Source organism: Pleurodeles waltl, chromosome 12 (genome assembly GCF_031143425.1).
Source record: "Pleurodeles waltl isolate 20211129_DDA chromosome 12, aPleWal1.hap1.20221129, whole genome shotgun sequence".
Lineage (NCBI taxonomy): Eukaryota > Metazoa > Chordata > Amphibia > Caudata > Salamandridae > Pleurodeles > Pleurodeles waltl.
Genome location: NC_090451.1, coordinates 84360965 through 84382891, shown reverse-complemented (window position 1 = coordinate 84382891; position 21927 = coordinate 84360965). Strand labels below are relative to the sequence as shown.

At 44.4% G+C, this 21927-nt stretch overlaps 1 protein-coding gene across 1 annotated transcript in view; it reads right to left on the bottom strand.

The window, feature by feature from the left end:
* Positions 1-20853, bottom strand: part of MYO1F (myosin IF) — a 235806-nt gene extending 214953 nt beyond the window's left edge. Inside the window, exon 1 of the mRNA XM_069217167.1 lies at positions 20388-20853. Within this exon, the coding sequence (XP_069073268.1) occupies positions 20388-20390 (3 nt within the window). The 5' untranslated portion in view covers positions 20391-20853. The remainder of the gene's footprint in view (positions 1-20387) is intronic.
* Positions 20854-21927: the final 1074 nt, after the last annotated feature.

The following is a 21927-nucleotide window of genomic DNA, read 5'->3' as shown; positions in this document are numbered from 1 at the left end:
ACTTCTCCCCAGACATTACTTTCCCATTCTTGATGCTGAAGCTAGCATGTTGCCTCTGTGGGCTTATCTTTTCTGTTTTCCTGTCCCCACCAGTCCTCTTATCTGTCACCTTCCAAATTGCATCCTCTGCGGGTGCTGTCCATTCACTGTCTTGCATCTTCTCGTTCTCAAAAGTTCTTAACTCTGAAACAGACAAAAACTGAGGATACCAGTATATTCTCAGCTGAAACCACATATTTTTGCTTTGATCCTATACCTTTATTGTCCTTCTGCTGCTTGACTTCCTCCCACTTAACAGTTAAACTCATGGCCACCTCGGACGAAATCTCAAGGCCAAGAGTCATACGAGCGTGATTTGAGGAGTTCTGGACCAAAGATTCAATAGAAAATTGTGAAAGTCAAAGAGTTCATTAAGTCATTGAGACTTTGAATTATGAGACTTTGTTCATGAAATGAGACTAATCCCCATAGAGTGAGTCTATTCTCCAAGGTGTTAAATTAACACCAAATAAGTGAGGTTGTGGACAGAGAAGTGAGTCAAACTCAACTAGTGAGTAAGTGTTGTAGCACTTGCACCTTAAAGGGAGACTGTTCCAGGACGTAGGACTCTTAAATAATGGCACAAATCGTGTTGAGAGGCCAACACTCGAAGGAAAAGACTGTGCAGTAAGACTTGTGACTTCAACCACACAGGTGAGTTTGTACTTGTAAGCAACAACTGAGACAGCGCTTTAGGACATTAGATTTGTACAGCGCGAATCAGACAGTGTCAAGAGACACTCACCCAATTAATGAAATGCACCTGTTCCTCTGAACTCTGCGTTAGTTTAGGTGCACCCTGGCCCCATCCTGCATTCTCCCATTTGGTGCATGTTGCTTTTTCTCCGTACTCATTTTCAATTTAGCTCTTCTGTTTGTGCTCCAACTCTGCTGTCTTACAGAGACTCCCCATGTTGTGAAAGCTTCCCCTGGGCCTGCTGCTTAGGTCTGGTTTACCAGCGCAGCTGTCTGAAATACATACTGTTAGCAATTCTTTAAAATATGAATAAGAAGTGGGCTTTGGCTCTATCCAGAGGAGTATATACCTTTCACCTAATGGATGTTTGGTGTATCATACTACTGCATATGGAGTGCTTCCACTGCTGTGGTTGAGGAGCTATTTTACATCTGAGATTTACAGTGAAGAATCGCACATGAAAGTCTTTATCTCATGCATGCATTGGATACGGAAAGGAATCCTTTTTGTATTGTTTTACTCAGCAGCAGGGTTTTTGAAATGTTTTAGTCAGGACTCTTATCCAGTATTGGATCTTTCATAAATTCACATGCTTGAATCTTCCCCGTCATCGAAGTGGGAGTCCCACGGTGTCCTATAAAGCAGTATACAATAACCACAGAGGCTACAGTGCAAATAGGCCTTAAATTTGCTAGACTATCCATGTCCTCTTTTTTAATGGACCAAACTTGGCCCACAACCAGTCAGGCGAAAGCACCCTCTAGAACACTCCCAAGAGAAGCTCCCTTCCTCAGATTTTCACCGCACGTCGAGTGTGAAGTGAGTCTCCGTGAGGTCTGCTCAGTTTTTTCCACAAATTACTTCAAAAAAGTTTTGGACTTTAATTTATTTGAATTATGGCTGATTCTAAAGGCCTCTTTCATCCCTGCGAGACCTGTGGGAAAAAGAGAGTTCCTGTGGATGAGCCACATAAAAATTGTACTTATTGCCTTCACCCTACTCATAAGGCAAAGGAATGCAAAATCTGTCATACTTTTCCACTTAAGACTTTGAGAGACAGAGAAGGCAGATTTTTGCTGTGTCTACAAAAAACTAAAGCCCAAAAAACATCTTCTGAGGAAGATAGTGACTCTACCTCTAAGTCACATAAAAGGGCCAGATCTCTGGAGGGAACTTCTGAGGAGAGCAGAAAATCCCTTAAAATTCACCACCAGTCGAGGGATTCTAAGAAAAGGGAAAAAGAAAAATAATCCTCTACAGAGGTAGCTTGATCTGCTCCAGCTACCCCATGTAAACCACAAAAGCAAAACAGTAAATTTGCCTCAGGCATGTCGAAGACAGGAGAAAAATTTCCTTTCCTAACCCCATCGACGATGACCGTCGCCACCATATCGTCGACGATACCATCTACATTGACGACCATCACCACATCTTCACTTCAGGTTCCCATATCGTCCACGAGAACCTCGGAGACGAAAGGTAGTTCAATGCCAACGACGAAGGTTTACCTGACGACGACGGTAAACACTATGCCGTTGTCAGTGGATAAGGCCTCATCAACGATATCGTCGACAGTAGCACTGCCATCGACTACTCCACTGTTGATGACCCCACCGTTGACACTCCCACCAACGATACCACCGACGACGACACCGTCAACAAGATTAAAAATGAAAATGTTCTACAAACCTACCCTGGAATACACGGCAAACATTTCACCCCTTCTTCTGAGTTACCTTTTAGACATGGAAGACTAAGATGAGGAAGGACCTATTGGACCAGCTCATAGTCCTTCAGAGCTCCATGTTAAATATCAAGAGGAAGAGTATTATGGGGGTGACCAAAGTCAGGACTTTGAGGAATAATATTGTCAACCCTCTACTCACAGGTACACAGAGCATCAACAGTACTATCAAGAATCCCATCGCTCTCAGGAATATATGCCTCGCTCACTAGTACAGGATCTTCAAGACATTTTGTCAGACTACAGACGGCGCTTCCCTCCACAGACCGGGGTACCACCATCAGCCCCTCCACGTATAGTTTCTATTCCAACATCAAATATACTGCCTCCAGCTAGGCCTAGAATGACACCACCACCACATGCTGTCTCCCCTCCTAGAGACGATCCTTCCACATCGGAGGATAAGGCCAGGGAAGAAGGTGAACTACCGGCTCAACCAGACGACTGGGATGATTACATCATCCCTACTCCATATCTACCTTAACACCCTCTGGCTGATTCCCCTCCGGAAAACATTGGGGGATTTCATTGTATTATGGAAAGGGCAGCAGAAAGATTTCACCTACCCATTGCGGTTAAGCATTCTAATTGCTTCTTATATGATTTCAAGGACCAGGCACTGAAATCAGTTAGATCCACCCCATCATTGACCACTTATGGCAGGAGGGTATTAGAATTATGAAGAACCCTGCTACGGTGCTGGCAGTCATGCTCCATATTGACAATAATACAGGGCTCTTGATGATTTTCCTGCATGCCTCACGGGACACCCTAGACTGGATTCCGTAGTTTCTCAAGCTGCGTAGAGAAGATCAAAAACTCTGGCAGCTCCCATCTCAGTACCACCAGATAGAGTCGGACAACACCTTGACACTATAGGAAAAATATTTTCCCTCATGTTGGCTGTTACAGTGAGGGCTGCTAAAACGTTGGCTATCCTGGCACGATATGACAGGCAGATGTGGTCCAACATCAAATCTATGATAGATCTCATTCCAGAGGACCTAAGACAGGACGCAAAAAAGATTTTACAAGAAGGAGAACGAGCCGCTTCTGAAATTATTGACACTGCCATGGATATCGCCTCAACAGGGTCTAGGCAACTGGCAGGCGCCGTTGTTCTGAGGCATCAGGGTTGGCTCAAAGCCATTTAATTTAGACCTGAAGTGCAAACAAAGATTCTGGATATGGCTTATGACGAGGATATGCTATTTGGCAAGCACATAGACAAAGCTCTTCTTGACATTAAAACAGACACTGACACCGCTAAGTCCCTAGGTGCCTTGCAATATAGAAGATTGCCTTTCAGAGGGGCAAGGGGGCAAGGTTTTTCCACCTATAGAGGTTCATACTACCACTCCCAACAGTTTCAGCCTTACCGATTGCAATATAGACCACTGCAAACGTTTCGTCTACCAACTACGGCTTCGTTTAACTAAACAGTGAGCTCACCGGAGACACAGGACGTAAGCAATGACCCAGTCCAAGTACCAGCTGCTTAACCTTCCTGGCATCAAGTTGGGGCAAATACATCTAAATAGCTCTACAACTGGAAAACTATATCCTTGGATCAATGGGTATTAGACATAGTGGCTTATGGCCACACCTTGGAATTCACACTAAAACCACCAAATACCCCCCACCCCTCCAAAAGGGGTGCATTCCCCTCATCTTCACTTATTAAAAAAAGAAAGCAAATTGATGCTTCACAAAGGAGAATAGAGAAAGTTCCAATGGCTCAGAAAGGAAAAGGATTCTCTTCCCGTTTTTATCTTGTGGGGAAGAAAACAGGGGAATGGAGACCTATTCTAGACCTGCGGCATATAAACAAATACCTCTGCAAGCAAACTTTCAGAATGATCACTCTTTCAGATATATTAAAGCTCCTAAACAGCGGATACTATGTGACATCTCTAGACTTGGAAGATGCTTATTTTCATATCCCCATTCATCCCAAGCATCACAAGTATCTGCGGTTCACAGTGTCTGGTACTCACTATCAGTTTTGAGTCCTTCCCTTCGGACTCAGGTCAGCCCCACAAATTTTCACCAAGTGTTTAGCCCCTGTAGCAGCCGTTCTCAGGAAGTAAGGTCATCAGGTTTTTCCATACCTAGACGACTGGCTACTAAAAGCGTCAACTCCACAAAAAACACCAAATGCGACAAAGGACTGCCTTATGCTCTTTCAAAATTGGGTCTCACAATCAACGAGAGAAAGTCTTTCACAATACCCACTCAGGGAATTACATTTCTCTGAGTTATTCTGGACACGCAGCATAACAATGCCTTCCTTACAGAGGAACAACAGAATTGGCAGACATCTTTGGCCATGATAATATCAAGAAGAAAGTTCATTTCAGTGAAGTTGTACAGATCGCTCCTAGGTATGGTATCTTTCACAATCAACCTAGTGCTAAATGCACGTCTAAAAATGAGACCGTTGCAGAAGGAATTACAGATTCAGTGGAACCAATAACAAGGATTGTTCGAAGATCGCATTCTTGTTACGCCAAAGATGATAAAAGCATTAGACTGGTGGGCTCACCAGTCTCATCTTTCTCAAGGCTTCACGTATATTCCATTAGTCCCACAGTTTATAATTACAATGGATGCATCAATGGAAGGATCGGGAGGTCATCTCCAAGATCTGCAAATCCAGGGGAAATGGTCAAACCATCAGAAGCTGATGCACATCAACAGCTTGGAACTCAAAGTCATCTTCCTCACATTGCAGGCATTCCTCCCAAGGATACAAGGTTCTCAAGTCCTGGTGCGGACAGACAACACAACCAGCATGTATTATATCAACAAGCAGGGAGGCATGAAATCCTTAACACTCTCATAAGAAGCCCAGGAGCTATAAAGCTGGCTAGCAAGCCACAACATCTCCTTGAAGGCCGAACATGTCTCAGGAGCTCACAACACGTTGGCGGATGCACTCAGCAGGGCCAACAGCGATTGTCACAAATGGGAACTGAAACCAGCCTAACTAGACAAAATATTTGCAACATGAGGCAGGCCAACTCTAGATCTTTTTGCAACGAACCAGAATACCAAATGCCAATTTTACGCAAGTCGGTATCCCCATCCAGGGACTTGGGGGAATGCCCTTTCGATGTGATGGTCTGGGATCTATGCGTACGCTTTCCCCCCCCATCCCATTAATTCCCAAAGTCATAGCAAAGATGAAGGCGGAATCCTATTGCCTAGTACTAATCGCTCCCAAATGGCCCAGGCAGTTCTGGTACACAGAGCTTCTTCTGATGTCAGAAGCCACACCGATACGTCTCCCACCAACTCCAATGCTACTATCAATGCATCAAAAGGAGATATTGCTTCCAGATCCGACATTACTGCACTTGCATGCATGGCTCCTGAATTTCATGAGTTCCAGCATCTAAGGATTGCCCCAGAATGTAGAAACAGACTTTCTAAATTGAGAGCGGACAGCACAAAGAAAAAATATCGACTTAAATGGAAGGGGTTCTGTTGTTGGTGTCAGCAACATAACTTTCAACCATATGAGGCCTCTCCAGAACAAATATTACCTTACCAGTTAATACTAGCGAAATCCAGACTCGTGCATTCCTCAGTGAAAGTGCATTTGGCAGCAATTTCAACATAGAGACGCTCTTCAAACCCGGCCTCCCTTTGTTCATCACGTCTAATTAAACAATTCATGAGAGGTTTATTCAGGGTCTTTCCTCCAGTAATGTTGCCTCCCCCTGAATGGCACCTTAACATTGTACTCTCATAATTAATTAAATCTCCGTTTGAACCTATCCATAAGACAGACCTCAAGTTTCTTACATGGAAGATAGCTTTCCTACTAGCGATCACTTCCACTAGAAGAGTCTGTGAAATCCAAGATTTCACTACACAAAAACCTTTTCTGCATTTTACTGAGGATTTCGTCATTCTCAAAACAAATCCAAAATTCATTCTCAATTTCATCTCAATCAACCAGTTAATCTCTGGACATATTTCCCCAATTCAACATCACCAGCAGAAAAATCCCTCCACACATTGGATGTGAAGAGTCCCATCTTCAACGAACAAAAACTTTTCGCAAGTCTGATCAATTATTACTGTCATACGGACCTGGGCGACTCTGTATTGCAGTAACAAAGACAACAACAGCAAGATGGCTAACAGCAACCATTCAGTTCTGCCATTCTGCAGCAGGAAAACCTCCAGAAAGGTGGCCTAGAGCACATTCAACAAGGGCAGTATCTACCTCAGCTGCTCTGTTTGCTGGAGTACCGTTAGAACAAATAAGCCATGCTGCTACTTGGAAGAGTACACACTTGTTCACAAAGCACTACTGCCTCCAGTCCACGCATAGAACTGATGCGGCTGTGGGTCAAGCAGTCATATGTCATCTGTTCCAGTAAAGGGAGCCTCTATGATAATGACAAATTTTATTTCTTATACTGGTGATTATTTCTATTATTATTATTATTATTATTATTATTATTATTATTATTATTGTTGGTGTAATAAGTTGAACATTTTGTATTATGACTACTCTATATAAATTATGATATATGAAGTAGAAAATTCTTTCATACCCACCATCCGCTACGATTTTATTATACTACGTAGTTTATACTGCTTGTTATTCTGATTCAAGAATGTGAATCTATGAAAGATCCAGTACCAGATAAGAAATGAGTTACTTACCTGTAACTGCAGTTATTCAGTATTGGCATCTTACATGCGACCCACCCTCCCTTTACTAACTCAGGATGTATAATTCACTCTAGTGCTGAAAATCTGAGGAAGAGAGCCTCTCTTGGGAGTGTTCTAGAGGGTGCTGTCGCCTGATTGGTTGTGGTCCAAGTTCCATTTAAAAAAAGGACATGGATAGACTAGAAAATGTAAGGCCTATTTGCAATGTAGCCTCTGTGGTTATTGTATACTGCTTTATAGGACACCGTGGGACTCCCACATCGACGACATGGAAGATTCAAGCATGTGAATCTATGAAAGATGCCAATGCTGGATAACTGCAGTTACAGGTAGGTAACTAATTTCTTGTCCATCTTCCCCATTGTTCTTTCTAATCTGTGGTTTTCTTATCGGCTTTACATTCATGCTTATTCCTTGTTTCTCCCTCTGTGTCTCGTCAACTGTTGTTCCTCTGGTTACACCAAAAAAGCTTTGCGAAAGCCAACAGATCTGACTTTAATGAGATAACACCTGTAAATGTATGCTTGAACAAATTATGTTTACAAATGTTACTACATTAAAGCCAGACCCATTGTTTAAACCAGTGCTTATTTCCTCTGTTCTTGCTAACGGCTTTGCTTAGCTCCATGACCTTCAAAATACAGCTGAAAGCAGACTTCTGCCACTAGCAAACTTCTCCTTTTTCAGGTAAACCAAAGGAAGTCACACAAGAACTATAATATAACAAACGTCTTGCAATGTTTAATTCCCTTGCCTTGGGCTATATCGCTGTCTTTACTAACTTCATGAGTACAGGGTTTTTAAACAACACTGGGTTTTACACAGATATGCCGTGAGAGTTCCTCAGTATGCATTTCACACCTCTGACCAAGACTAAATATAAACCAAAGGGGGCTGATCTTCACAACGTTGCTAAGGCCTTGCAAAGTTGGAGCTTGCTAATATCGTTGGACTCAGCATTGGTAGAGTTCAATGGACATATTACATTATTCAAGCTTGTGGTCCTGGGCTTTGCTGAGTGTAACTAGTATGTCTCACGCAAAATGGGACCATGCTTCAAATTGTCAAAACAATGCACTGTCCTGCCTGTAACCCTGCAAAGACATGCCCTCATTTGCATGCTGTGATGCACTCCTTATTTGAGGACATGCCCTCTCCTTTTTTTATTTGCAGCATGATATAGCGCAAACGTGGACCAAGGAATTAGACCGTTTTACATTAGAACATGATTATGATTACATTACACAGTTTTCTTTAGCCACAGGAAGGCTAAGTGGTTTGTTCAGAATGACAGGATAATGAGCCGAGACTGGAATTCGAACACATCCCTGATTTATTATTATCCCTGGTAAGAGTATATCTCTGAACATTTCCAGGGTAGGTACATTTGGCGCCCTTGCAGCGCCCTCACTTTCCGATCCTGGGAGAAGATTTATTGATAACAAATGTGTAAGTAATTCATTATACAGGTGCAAAACGACATGGTGTGGACCATAAACCTGGCTTTACACTTGTAAAAAGGGTCATTCATGCATTTAAGTTGAACTCGCACTTGGCTTCGTGAAGTGGGTCATAGGTAGAGGTGGGAGAACTCGCAGGACTTGACTGTGGAATTCCTCCGAGTTACATAAAAACTCCGCAGTATGCTGTGGAGTTCTGTCAACAGTTGGAAATAGTCACGGTGCGCCGCTCACAATATGATTTAGCACTGGTAGGCCATTCTGCACTGAAAGGTCAGTGTGAACATCACTCTGTGCACCAGAGGGCCCAGCTACACAAGTTGATTTTGCTGCTACTCGAGTAGATTTTCTACATGAGTGGCAGCCTTCTGGCTGTGAACAGTCGCGACCTCCCATGTCTGCCTGCTACTGGCCTTGTTAGAAATGTCACGCCAGATGTCCTTCAAGCGACCGTAAATCGCGAGAGAGGATGCCAAATCGCTCTTGCCAACCTACTGTTCGGGAGCTGCACACGAGAAAAAATTCCTCCTCGTGACAATTGGCAGATTTGGTCGGAACTCCGGGTTACAAAAGTAATGCAGAGTCACCAAAATTCTGCCAATTCCGTGGGGAGAGCAAAATATTCCACCCACCCCTAGTCACAGGTTGGGGAGCAACTGGGACAAAGACAATGGAACAGAGAGAAACAGGCACATGGAGTGAGTGTCAAACTCTGGACTGGAGATGTATCCAATAGGACAAAGAGATACTGAAATTTGGACATAGTCACTGGGAGTGTGAGGTATTGAGACTAGATGAGAAATACATTGTGTCTGAGGGGACAGAGGCACTGGTTCCGTGAGGCCAGGATGCTAGAACTGGCAGACAAACAGGTAGGAATGGAGAAACATCAACAAAGATAAGGAAAGACATGGACTTGGAGCACAGATACCACAGAACACAAACATTTAGAATACTGTCACAGTACTCAATTGTATTGAACTTAGAGCAACTGAGAACATACCCACGGACCAGGCGTACACAAATATTGCATAAAAAAGCAGGATCTCAATCCCTTAGGTCTGCTTCATCATAGGGAAATCCATATCGACTGACCACTGAAAACATCTACACATGTGTAGGCAGGTTGCTTTTTCGTGCTGGGCTCCTACTTTAAGAACACCAACTTATTTTCATCATCATCATCTGATTTTTTTTATAAGGAGCAAAACAAACCCAGAAGGGCAAGTGTGCACCATATGGAGGTCATATACCACAGTATTGAGGACAGAAATATAGCCCTTTTAAAAAACGTACTTTGTTGTTTTGCTTTTTATATCTATATAAATATATATATATATATATATATATATATATATATATATATATATATATATATATATTCTCACTTAAAAAAACTAAGGTTACAGGGACCTTATAGTTAGGCTCACATTTTAAATGTACAAAACCATAGAAATTCACCTGCTATAAGTAGAGTTATCTCAAGTAACCATAACTCGTGCCCTAAGGTAACTATAACTCCCGCCATGCACAGTTTAAAAAAACATTTTTTTACTGCAATTAATACATTTATATTATCTGTGATGTTATCAAAGATGTCATGAGTGCTGTAATATGTGGAGTAATTAACAGTGCATGGCAAGGGCGTGAGTTATAATTACCTTAAGGCACAAGTTATAGTTACATGAGATAACTCTACCTATAACAGGTGAATTTCTATACCAACCATACCCTGCAACGCCCACCCACCCAAGACCGATCTCAGCCCCAGGGACCCCATTCTCCAGGGCCCAGTCCAAACATTAAATTTTTTGGGGGTGGGGAGGCTGCGCAGCCCCCCTCCCCAATCCACATGTCCCCCCTCCCACAGCCAATCTCGACCCCGGGGACCCCATGCCCCGGGACCCGGCCTAATTATTTTCAAAAAAATTTTTCAGAGTGTCACAGTGTTGAGGACCGTGGGCGGGAGCCTGAAGGCCCTCACAGTCCCAGCTGGCTCCCCACCTCCTTTAGGAGCCAGCATTGTTGTCACAGAGAGCAGTTTCATCTGTGTGCCTGCCTGCATCGCTGGTGGGAGGCACACAGATGAAACCTTTGCTCCGATGAAGGGAGAGCTGTTTGACAGCTCTTCCTTCATCAGACCGAAGTGTTTGCTATGACTTGGCGGCAGCTGTAAAGCTGCCGCCAAGCCACAGCAAACAGCTGTGTCCCATGGGTGGGCACCCCGGGACATAGCAGGAGCCGGCCTTTGGAGTGGCTGGCTCCAGGGCCATCAATGGCTCCTCAAGGAGGGCCACCCTCCTCAGGCTGATCTCGGGCCTCGGGTACCCCATTCCCAGGGCCCGGCCTAAATATATATTTTTTTTTAAAGGGGGAAGGGGCACACGACCCTCTCTCCCAAGGCCGATCTCGACCCCATCCCCTGGGACCCGGGCTAATTATAAAAAAAAATATATATATGTTGTTTGTTTTTGGGAGGGTCACAATGTTGGGGACCATGGGGGGAAGCTGTAAAGCTGCAGCTAAGTCAAGCTAACAGCTGTGTCCTGGGGGATGGCACCCGAGAAAATAGCAGGAGCCGGCCTAGAGGGTGGCAGGCTCGAGGGCCATCAATGGCTCCCCTACGAGGGTCATGTGGCTCCCCTCCAACGTACAATAGCCTCTACTCTGCAGATGGTTCGAAATGGAACCCCTTTCTATTTTTTTTCCAGATTGCCCTGCAGTGGTGATGGTCCCAAGGGATGCAGGAGGCATCGCCCCTGCACAATTTGCAGAATGCTCCGGGGAGGTGGTGGTCCCCGTGGCCCCAGGCAGACCATGCAGGGAACCCCTGCCCAGGGTTGGGTTGTTATATGGGTTGGGTGGTTATATGGTGTTGGCCACCTGCCAACCCCTGAAGGCCGTGTGCAGCGGTGGTCGGAATAACATATAGGCCCTCATTATGACCTTGGCGGGCGGCTTCAGCCGCCTGCCAAGATCTGACCGCCGGGCAGCCGCCAATGCGGCCGCAGTCCCGCTGCGGTCATTATGAGATCCCACTGGGCTGGCGGGCGGAAACCTGGTTTCTGCCCACCGGCCCAGCGGGGATCTCGGCCGCAACACAGGAGCCGGCTCCAAATGGAGCCAGCGGTGTTGCGGCCGTGCGACGGGTGCAGTTGCACCCGTCGCGCTTTTCACTGTCTGATTAGCACACAGTGAAAAGCTGCATGGGGCCCTGTCAGGGGGCCCCTGCACTGCCCATGCCAGCGGCATGAGCAGTGCAGGGGCCCGCGACTCCCCGTACCGCCAGCCTTAAAAGGGACGCGATTATCCTATATTCGTAGAAGAGATACCCTGGTCACTTTTTGACTGGCCTCAACACTTTTGGCAAATTTTGTGGTGACTGTTGGTGCGTCTAAGGATGTCCCCAAAGAATGGGTTTAAGCATTGCGAAGATTGTCACAGAATGATGTTAGTGACGGATCTGCATCAGGTTTGTCTATGGTGTCTGGAGCACGACCACGACCAAAGTCATGCTCGGAGTGCCGGGTCATGCACCCGAAGGCTTTGAGGGAGCAGTCCCTAAAGCTAATGGCGGCCCGGTGTTCGACTCCGCATCGCTCCCGGTCTCGTTCGAGAGGAAGGTCTCGAGACTGGCCGGAGTCACCACCACTCATCATCCTCAGTCATCTGGACATTCGGGGAGGAAAAAGAAGAAATCGAAGAAGGCCAGGCATTCTTCGACATCACCCCGTCACAAGGACGATGCGACGCGGGAAGAGCGTCAGTGCTGTAGGCCTCTGTCCGCAGAGCCTACTTCTTGCTCTGCTCTGTGCCATCCCGACTTTCTGGGAGCCAGAGCGACTCCTGCCCAACGTAACAATTTTTATGAGGACATGTGCCTCATTTTTGGGCAGTCCAGCCCACCTGTGGCACTTTTGGGGCCTGGGGAGTTGGAGGGGGGCCCTTTGGGTTCCGTGCCAGTAGCTATGGCTCCAGCCACCGAGAGTCCCCCTGGACCTGCACCAGTCGCACCACTGAGACCTTCCCCGGTGCCGGCGAGGTCATCGACGCTCCTGACGTCGGTTGGGCCCACAATCAACGTCGACCTAATTCTGATCCTCGACGCCCCATAGCCAGAACAGCATCGTCCAACACTGATTCCGACTTCGATGAGGCCTAGCCGCCCCAGGTTGGATTCAGACCCTTATTTCTATGTAAATGAATGCGAGAAAGCTGAATACCAGCAAGAAGTCCCAAACATGGACTGGGTTCAGGAATTGGGCGAGGCCAGTGGTCTTGATACCTCCCCAGACACTGGCATGCTGTCTCCTGGCTACGGCAGAGGGAGCTTCTTACTACATGGTGGTCAGTAGGGCAGCTGAGGTCGTGGCCGTGAACTGCCTAGGTTGCAATCAGGACTAATCTCCTGATGGAGGTGCTTCAGCCTGGGGCGTCTGCTTCAGAGTCTCTCCTTCCATTCAATAAAGGTCTCACTGATGTCCTTCTGGGTACCTGGTCCAAACCCAGCACAGGGGCTCCTGTGAATAGAGCAATCACTTGCCGCCATCGGCCTGCCCTGAACAACCCTAAATTCCTGACCGAACACCCCATGCCTGGGAGCTTGGTATTTCAGGCATCTTCATCATCTGGCTCATTTCCTTCAACTGCCCCAGATAGGGAATCAAAAAGACTGGAAGATGTTTTCTTCCTTTAGTCTGGCATTGTGGTGGGTGAACACCGCATGCCTTTAGGGCCATTATACCCACTCCCTGTGGGACACGGTTGCGCAAGTTCTGCTGCAGATCCCGGAGGAGGCCTGTGCAATCGTCTCCCAGGCTGTTGCTGATGGGAGAGACGCGGCTAAGTTCACCATTCGATGTGGGCTTGACACAACCAACTCTCTAGGTAGATCGATTGCGTCAACAGTGGCATTACAACGCAACGTCTGGTTGAGAACTTTTGGTTTTGGTTTGGGGGATGTCCAGCAGACCCTTATGGGCCTGCCCTTTGATGGCGCTCATCTCTTCGGAGATAAGGCGGACTCGGTGCTGGAGAGATTTAAGGAATCCGGGCTACGGCTTGATCCCTTTGACTTTCCACTTCCCCTTGTATCAGCAAATAGTGCTTTCAAACAAAATTTGTTTAACAGAAGAACCTCAGATTTAGTGAAGTTTAATTTATATCAGGACAAGTTGGAGTAGGCAGTTAAAAAAACCTGTAAAGGCCAGTATAGATGTTTGTGGATCTGAGACATATTAGACATTGTCATCAGCATTAGCAGTAAAGGTAATTTCAGTATCTTTATATTTAGAACCATAGAAGGAAGACAAGTGTCTTAAAATGTGAATAAAGGGCCCCAGAGACAATATAATGAGTAGCTGGGGAAGTCGACATCCCTATCTAGTATCTCATGAGAGGGGAAAGTATGAATATTGAATGCCATTAACAAATATTGAGGTTGCTTGAAAAGAATAGAGCAAACTAATATATTTTAAAAAGCCAGGTCCAAAACCATACCATTTGAGAACACGCATCATTAAGTACCAGTTTACCTGATAGAAAGCTTTTTCTGCATCTAGGGTGATATCGGCCATAGGTGTAGAGCTCTTTGGTGCAAAATTCTGAATATCCAAGAAAGCTCTAGAATTATCAGACTTGTATCTTCCCTTTACAAATCCAGTTTGCTCTAGACCTATTAATTTCGGAATAAACTGATTAAGTCAAAGGGCTAGAACTTTTGCGGATTTTGCAGTCCAAGTTTATAAGAAATAGGTCTGTATTTGGCACAGGAGGAAAGATATTTGTTTTTTGGAGGATCAAACACAGCATTGCTTCCAAAAAAAGTACCATGAGCCTCCTTATTGGAGAAAAAGTATTGATATATAGGTAGCAAATGAGAGAGTAAAATGTGCAAAAAAGATTAATAGAATTCAACGGTTAGCTTTCCCGTCCGGGGGCTTTGTCTTTAGGAAGTGTATTAAGTGCAGTCTTTAACTCAGAAATTGATAGATTTTTATCTAGGGGGTAAAAGTCAGGAGGCAGGTGAGATCATGGTGTAAGGGAGTCAAAAAACGAATCTAGGGCTTCATCTGAAGGAGATTGTTCTGGAGTGTACATGTTTTGGTAGAAATCCGTGAAGCATTTTTAAAATGTCAACATCCTCAAAATGTTTATTATCAGTAATGTTGTTTATTTTAACCTGCTGAGTTTTACCCATGGTGTATTACGCTAGCCATAGAACTTAGCATTAATCTTCAGTAAAACACAAGATGCATGTTCAGTCGAGCTTTTGTTCAAATTCAGCTTTGCTTGAATGATGCGTTTTAGAGTGATGTTATTTGATGTTCCTGTTGATGTTATTTGATGTTCATGTTCAAGTTCTTAAATGGAGGAAAGTAAGAGTGAGGCTTAAGAGCTTGCTTCTTTTTTGCTGCAAAATAATCAATAATATACCCTCTAGCTGTTACTTTATGGGCACTCCAAATAACGTGGAATGGGAGATCAGAGGTATTATTGGTATCAAAATATTCCTTCAAAAATGAGGCAAACTTTTCCACGAAGATGTTATCTTTCAAGAGGGTGTTGTTGAATCTCCATTTAGGGGAACCTGGGGTTCCTGGCAATATTTTAGTATCAACAATTACTGAGGCACGAGCTGGGAACCCGGGGTTTCTGGCAATATTTCAGTGTCAACAAGAACTATGGTGTGATCTGATATTAATCTATTAAACTTTTATAACTGAATAATTTTACCAATGTATTTAAGTTATGCAACATTTGTCCTGTTTTAACTTATTGATGATCACTAGTTTGCCCTCAGTCACTGTCTTGGTATCATGTATTTTTTTTCATTAATGACACTTGTACAACATTTTCAACAGCTGTTATTGCATCACAGCACCTTCTCCATCCACGTGCCCTTTCATTGTGTTCTCATATGAAAGGCCCAGGACAATGCATCTTCTTCTCTGATGCTTTTATTTAACATATTGATTATGAGGACCCTGAGAGCTGAACATGTCTTTCTTATAGCTACAAGTTTGTGGTCGTAACATCCTTTTTAGCCAGGACTTCCTGTATGACGTCACCATTTGTTGCCTACTCACTCAGCCACGTTTCTCTCGATTGTGCGGTTTGAATGTTGCCTCTCTGTACTTTTCAGGAAGTGTGGCTGTGCTTGGTTTCAGATTGTTTTAAAAAGTAATTTTCCTGTCTAAAGGCTACTCCCTCAGGTACCCACTGTATAATTAAGTTTAATGTTTTTTTGCAATCCTTACGCAATACAGTTAATTGATTCAAAGACATCACAGCAAATGCAAATCGGAGTATCATAATGTACAGTAAATCTGATACACATGTGACAGTATGAAAATTAAATGTGCTCGAACCACTGATATCTCCAGCTAAGCTCGAGCCGGAAGTCTGGCTCTGGCACAGCTCAAGGTCCTCTTTGAACTACGACCCCAAAACAAACCAAGCTTTCACAGGAGGCAGTGCTGACTAGTGGTTCAGGCTGCAAACCATGCCACATGGGAAACAAGGTTTGAATCCTGGCAAATATCCATATGCAGTAAAAAATAAAAAAGTCTGTCCCTCTGTAGTCCAACACTCATGTCCCTGGGCAAGGTTCACTCTATGTAAAATAGTCAAAAATAAAGTGTGGGTTCTACCAGCCACCCATATTCTAATCTCACGCCCAAAAATAAAGAACAAAGCATAACCCTTTAATGTCAGAAAGATATTCCCATCTAGTAACCGATTTGCACAGTGTGAAACCAGTAAATGTGGGCTCAATCTTGGCTTCCTGTTTGACCAAATTATGTGATCCTAAGCAAATACTTTATTTCACCAAACCTTTATTTCACCAAACCTCCTTTTTTATTCCCTATAATATATGGCAGCACCCTCAAATACATGAGTACAGGATGTGTTCTGTCCAAAACCTCTCATGTTTGATTTAATAGCCTATAATGCTTACCTGTGTACAATAATAATCTAGGCCACATATAGAGTACATGTGACAGCTGATTTGGCTCTTAGGGCCAGATTCACAAGAAACTGGCATATCAGTAATGATGCGCTAGTTTGCATGTGTCGTCCCTGCTCCGCCTAACAGCACCATGTGTGCACCGTATTTATAATTACGGCGCACCATGGCAGTGGTTAGGCCAGTAGCAATCAGAATTTTTGATGGGATTGTGGCGATTTGTTCAGTTGCGGCCTGCTTCGCTCATAAGGAGCGGGGTGGGTGCGGCTTGCGGGGGTGGGATCTTAAATGTAATTTTTTTTTTTTTTAAATGAACACTTACATTTTCGACGCCATCCCGCGCCTTTTCCCTGCTGTCTATACGGAGGCACAGGCTCCCAGCCTGCCCTGCGGCCAATCCTGATGCTGCTCAAAGTAGCGTCAGGATTGGCTGGGAACACCCAGGCAGACTGGGAGCCTGTGCGGGCTCGCTCCAGCCCAGCAACTGTGTTCCTAAGCTGGAGAGAGCCTACGGAACATATATGTTGGGCCAGCCTGAGACGGCCGGCCAAACATGCATGCGCAGTGAGGGGGAGTGCTGAGCACCCCCCCCCTCACTGCTCCTCATCCCAGATGCCGCGCCACAAAGAGGGGATAATAAACATAGTTTATTTATCCCATCATTTGTGAATGTTTTGCATCTTTGGGGGGAAGGGGTGGGGCTAGGGGGAATGTGACGCTACTCCACCCTAACGGAGGAGCCGCCCCTGGCTTTGCTCCTCTAGGCCCATATTTAGACTTTTTTAGCGCTGTGTTTGCACAGCTTTTTGACGCAAAAACGGCGCAAACTTACAAAATACAATTGTATTTTGCAAGTTTGCACCACTTTTGCGTCAAAATATGACGCAAATGTGGCGCTAAAAAAGTATAAATATGGGCCCTAGCGTCAAAAATGTTGACGCTAGTGGAGCAAAGTGTAAGGTGGCCTTTAGGTTAATATGGGTGCGTCATTTTAACACCTGCTCTGAGCAGGTGTTGAAAATGACACCAAAAATGGCGCAGTGAAATCTTGTAGTTTTCATTGTGTCATTTTTGCGGGCTCCTAATGCCGGAGCACCCCCCTTGCATACATTATGCCTGATGCAGGCATAATGTGGCACAAGAGGTCGCAAAGTGGTGGAATGCATGCATTGTGACACTTAGTAATTATGGCTCGGAGAAAATTGCCACCTTGAGCCACATTAGGGCCTTATAAATCTGACCCTTAGTTCAATAATCACATTTTCGTCAGAGCGGATGGGGAGCAGAAATGTTTCTCAATGCATGTTTTGAAACTTTTTTTAATACATATTCTGAATACAGAGATATAATCTCATTTTCTAGAGTGAAACGCTGCTGTGTGTAAACAAATATACTTTTTAATTTTGAAGACACCTTATCATATTCTGACATGGTGTTTGTTCCGTGGTTTACATGCCAAATATTTTCAAGGCAAGGCTTAGAGAGCCAGAGCCACCCATTGGCTCGGCTGTTGCTTGGATCTCCTTGTTAATTTCTTGGCTCGCCCACTTCTAACGAAAATCCTGAACACGCATATAAGGTAAATTTGAACTGTCAGCATTTTGCAAAAAGCTCAGAAGAGTGAGAAACGCTAGCGAGTAGAAAAGCATAAAGTACAAGAAACATCGGGGTGTGACAAGAACTAGTCTTTCAAGAAGACTGGACCCCATTATACTCATTAAAATGCACTTCCGTTCAGAAGTGAATGGCAAAGCCTTCAGAATCGCACCTGCACTATCCTTCTCAAACAACAATTGGTGAAAAACATCACATGTGTTGGAGATTTTACAAAAGGTTTACAGACCGTTCAGTCATCAATTTGATGTTATTGCACAAACAAATTTACCAAGTTATCATAAATATCGTGATCCCTCACCTCAAGAATTCTGTGCCTGAAACCACGGGTTCTTGGTACCTTCCAATCTAACATTTCTTTTTAGGGCAGAATTACACAACTAAGTTGGGAAAAGGGCCTGGAATCTGGAAAACGTTGCAAGTCCCAGGCATCCTGGATGCCTGCTTGTAATCCCCCATACTTGGCCCAAAACTTGTAAATACCTGGAAATGGGGTGGTAAAAGACCCTATGAAAGTATTGGGATTTATACAGTGGGAACCTAGCTACGAAGCAACGTCTCTTTGTAAAAACCTGCGAAAAAAAGAGGGGTAGTTCAAAGGAGGAAGATGAGAGCTGGGAGCCGAGCAGAACCAGGGGTGACAACCTGGGTGGCTCTTAAGGAGGGTTTCTCCTGGATAAGGTCTTCCTTTAAGAAAGGAGTCTTTCTTTCCAGGAAGAGCACACACTACCATGTGTATCAACTCCTCCCACTCATCAAATATATCGTTAACAACAAAGAAAGGGCTGGGCTTTATTTAAACACAAGTGCGCGCAGGAATTGAGGAAGAACACCAGTGGAAATGCACATCTGAAGGCATGACTTTAGTGTGCTTTATGACCGAAATCCATTCTGCACTAGTAGGCTTCTAGGGAGACTTGGTTGTTTACCATTACTGGAGTACCTGGTATGCTATGTTACACTGTCTAATAATATCGTATTGTATGCTATTGTAATTTAGGATATGGTACGTTATGGTGTTGTTTGCTAAGATACATTGTGGTGCTATAAACATTACACTAATAAATTGACCCAGATAGGATGGTTCAGTTGAAATGCTGACACTTAATCCCCAGATTTAATGGAGCTGTTCCTCTGGTACTCTATTAGTAAACCCATTGAAACTCAACTGTATTACCTTTCAGGACTAGTGTCTTAAAAAACATTGCCCAGGATTGGGGGTCAATTTAGAATTTCAAACGGATGTCAGAGCTTGCCAGTGTATATGGCGCTCCTGTTACATTACAAGGAAATCCAGGAATGGGTTTATAAAGTGTTCCTCATTGATTAGAATGCCCTGGGGGAGTGTCACCAGTCTGAAAACTGAAGGTCAAAACTTTGTTGGGAGAAACATTACACAGTGATCATGAAGAACTCTTTAGAACAGTCTAATATGGCTTTGGCCAAGCCCACTTCCTTTAAACACAAAACAGAAGCTTTTGTAGGTCTACTGTCATTTAGCACAGGCACAAAAGTACAGTGACATGATAGTCACACCTTTGTGGTTACCACATTTATTCCAGAATGCTTCCCACAGTGACCGCACTCTTCCAGCCACACTTAACAATGGTATACAAGTGTAAGGGATTCTATCTCCCACACCTTGTTGCTGCAATCCACAGTTACAAGCAGCTTTGTACACTAAGGCAAGGGCTCTCCTTTCTTTATCATGTAGTACACCAAAACTGGCCCACACTGGCTACACTCTTCAACATACACACACACAATAATTTATATCAGCGTACAGAATCCTGACTCCTGCTGTTCTTTGTCCCAGCCCACGCTAGGATAAGAGCAAGACACCAAAAAGCGTTATACATACATCACACTATAAACCCAAGATCCACATCCTAAGGATTATCATGTCCATCAAAAGGTGCTTCGAGGCTTCATCAGTGGTATCAGTGGTATGAAGGGCTATGCTAATGTAACAACAATACATCAGATACATGCAAGCAAGCTCAGCACAGTCTATAGACCCTTATTAGTCCTTGCTTACACAAATTACAACGGGCATGTTGTCCAAGTGCTCAAAGCAAAGTCTTTGAAAAGGATGTAATTTTATCCCAAGTCACTCTGGCCCCAGAGGGGCAAGGTGGAGCTACAAAGGATAGAAAGCAAGACCAGCCTTACCATGGTTCCCGAGAGGATCCTGTTCCGCTGGTTGGCTTTGGAGTGGTCTTCAGATCAGGTTTTGGAGCACTCAAACCGCCACCCTCTTGTGAGTAGTCTTAAAAGGAGATCATGTCGGATCCCGGGTCCTCTTGAGTGACTTCAAAGCAATCGATCTCAGGCATCACCTCCTTGCTTGGTGTCTGGCAACTGCCACTGCAAATATCAGCTGCAAGTTCCTCTTGCAAAAGTCAGTAATACATCCGACTTCCTCATTGTGGACTAGCGGTTCAGTGAGCTGCGAAGCTCGCTGCAAGCTTCCCTTCCCCCTCTGGCATGGATGCTAGAGCGAAAGCGCAGCTGAAAAGACTGCACTTCATGAGAAGAGGAGGTCCTGAAGAAGTAGCACACCTTTCCGTTCTGGTTAAAGCAGAAGATGCTGACAGGATAGCCAGAGCGCCCAACAACCAGAGGCTGCCGCGAAGACAGGCAATGTCTGGTAACAGGAGCAAAAACTTGCGAGTACTTCCGTTGTTTCGTTCTTTCGTTCTTCTCTTTCTTTATGTCTAGTTTCATAGTGTGCAACAGACCCCAGAGGGCTTTGGGGCACTGTTGAGGACTAGACGTTCATAACCAGTAAATAATGAAGGGCAAATAAACGCAGCAAACAAAGTAAAGTTCAATATTATAGAAGTGGTAAGAAATACCGTTAGCAGTACTTGAACTGTCCGACAAGCAGCAAATGCCGCCTATTAAATAATGAGGAAGTACCACCACACCAGCAGAATCTGCTAAGATAGTGGTAAAATGTGAGATGCTATGGCCTTCACGGAGCACCATACCAGCAGAAACATTCATTTTTTTCGGTGATGGTAATTTACCTTGAATTTTTTGTTATTCCCAACTGTGAACACAGCCACTCTCCACAGAATTTGTTCAGCTGCTAAATGCTTGGAAGTATGAGATCTGCTGGATGCATTATTTTAAGGCTGATATTAGTTAACCTCTGGCGATATTCTCATAGCACCTGCGGTAAAGGATAGATTAGCATAAAGTGGCACTATGAATAAAAGACATCTCAGTGCAGCAGCAAAGTAATGCTAACAGTAATTTTTATTTAATGAAGAGACAGTTTTATTAAACCCAGGCACAAAAAAAACCCAAAAAACGAATTGACGACTTTCAGTCAGAACAGAATTACCAGAGAAATATGGTAGCCGAGAAATCATCCACTGATGTCAATTGCACAAATAGAGCTGAAAAACCACTGATAGTCCCGACAGGGCGAGTGAATGGAACAGAAGAGGAGGTGACTCATTGGGGAGTCACCACTGAAATGGAAATGGAGTGGTAGTGCCCGACATCAGTGATATTGAAGTATTAGTGCATGAAGAATATCAACCTAATGAGTCAGGTGGACGAGGCGCGTGGTGTGGCACTGGATGGGCCCTTACAAGGAAATGTGGTAGGAGATGGCTTGATCAGCAATGCAGTGGAAGATGGAGAGGATGTGGAGTAATGTAGTCAACAGCCGAAGGGAAGGATGCCGAAGAAGTGGGAA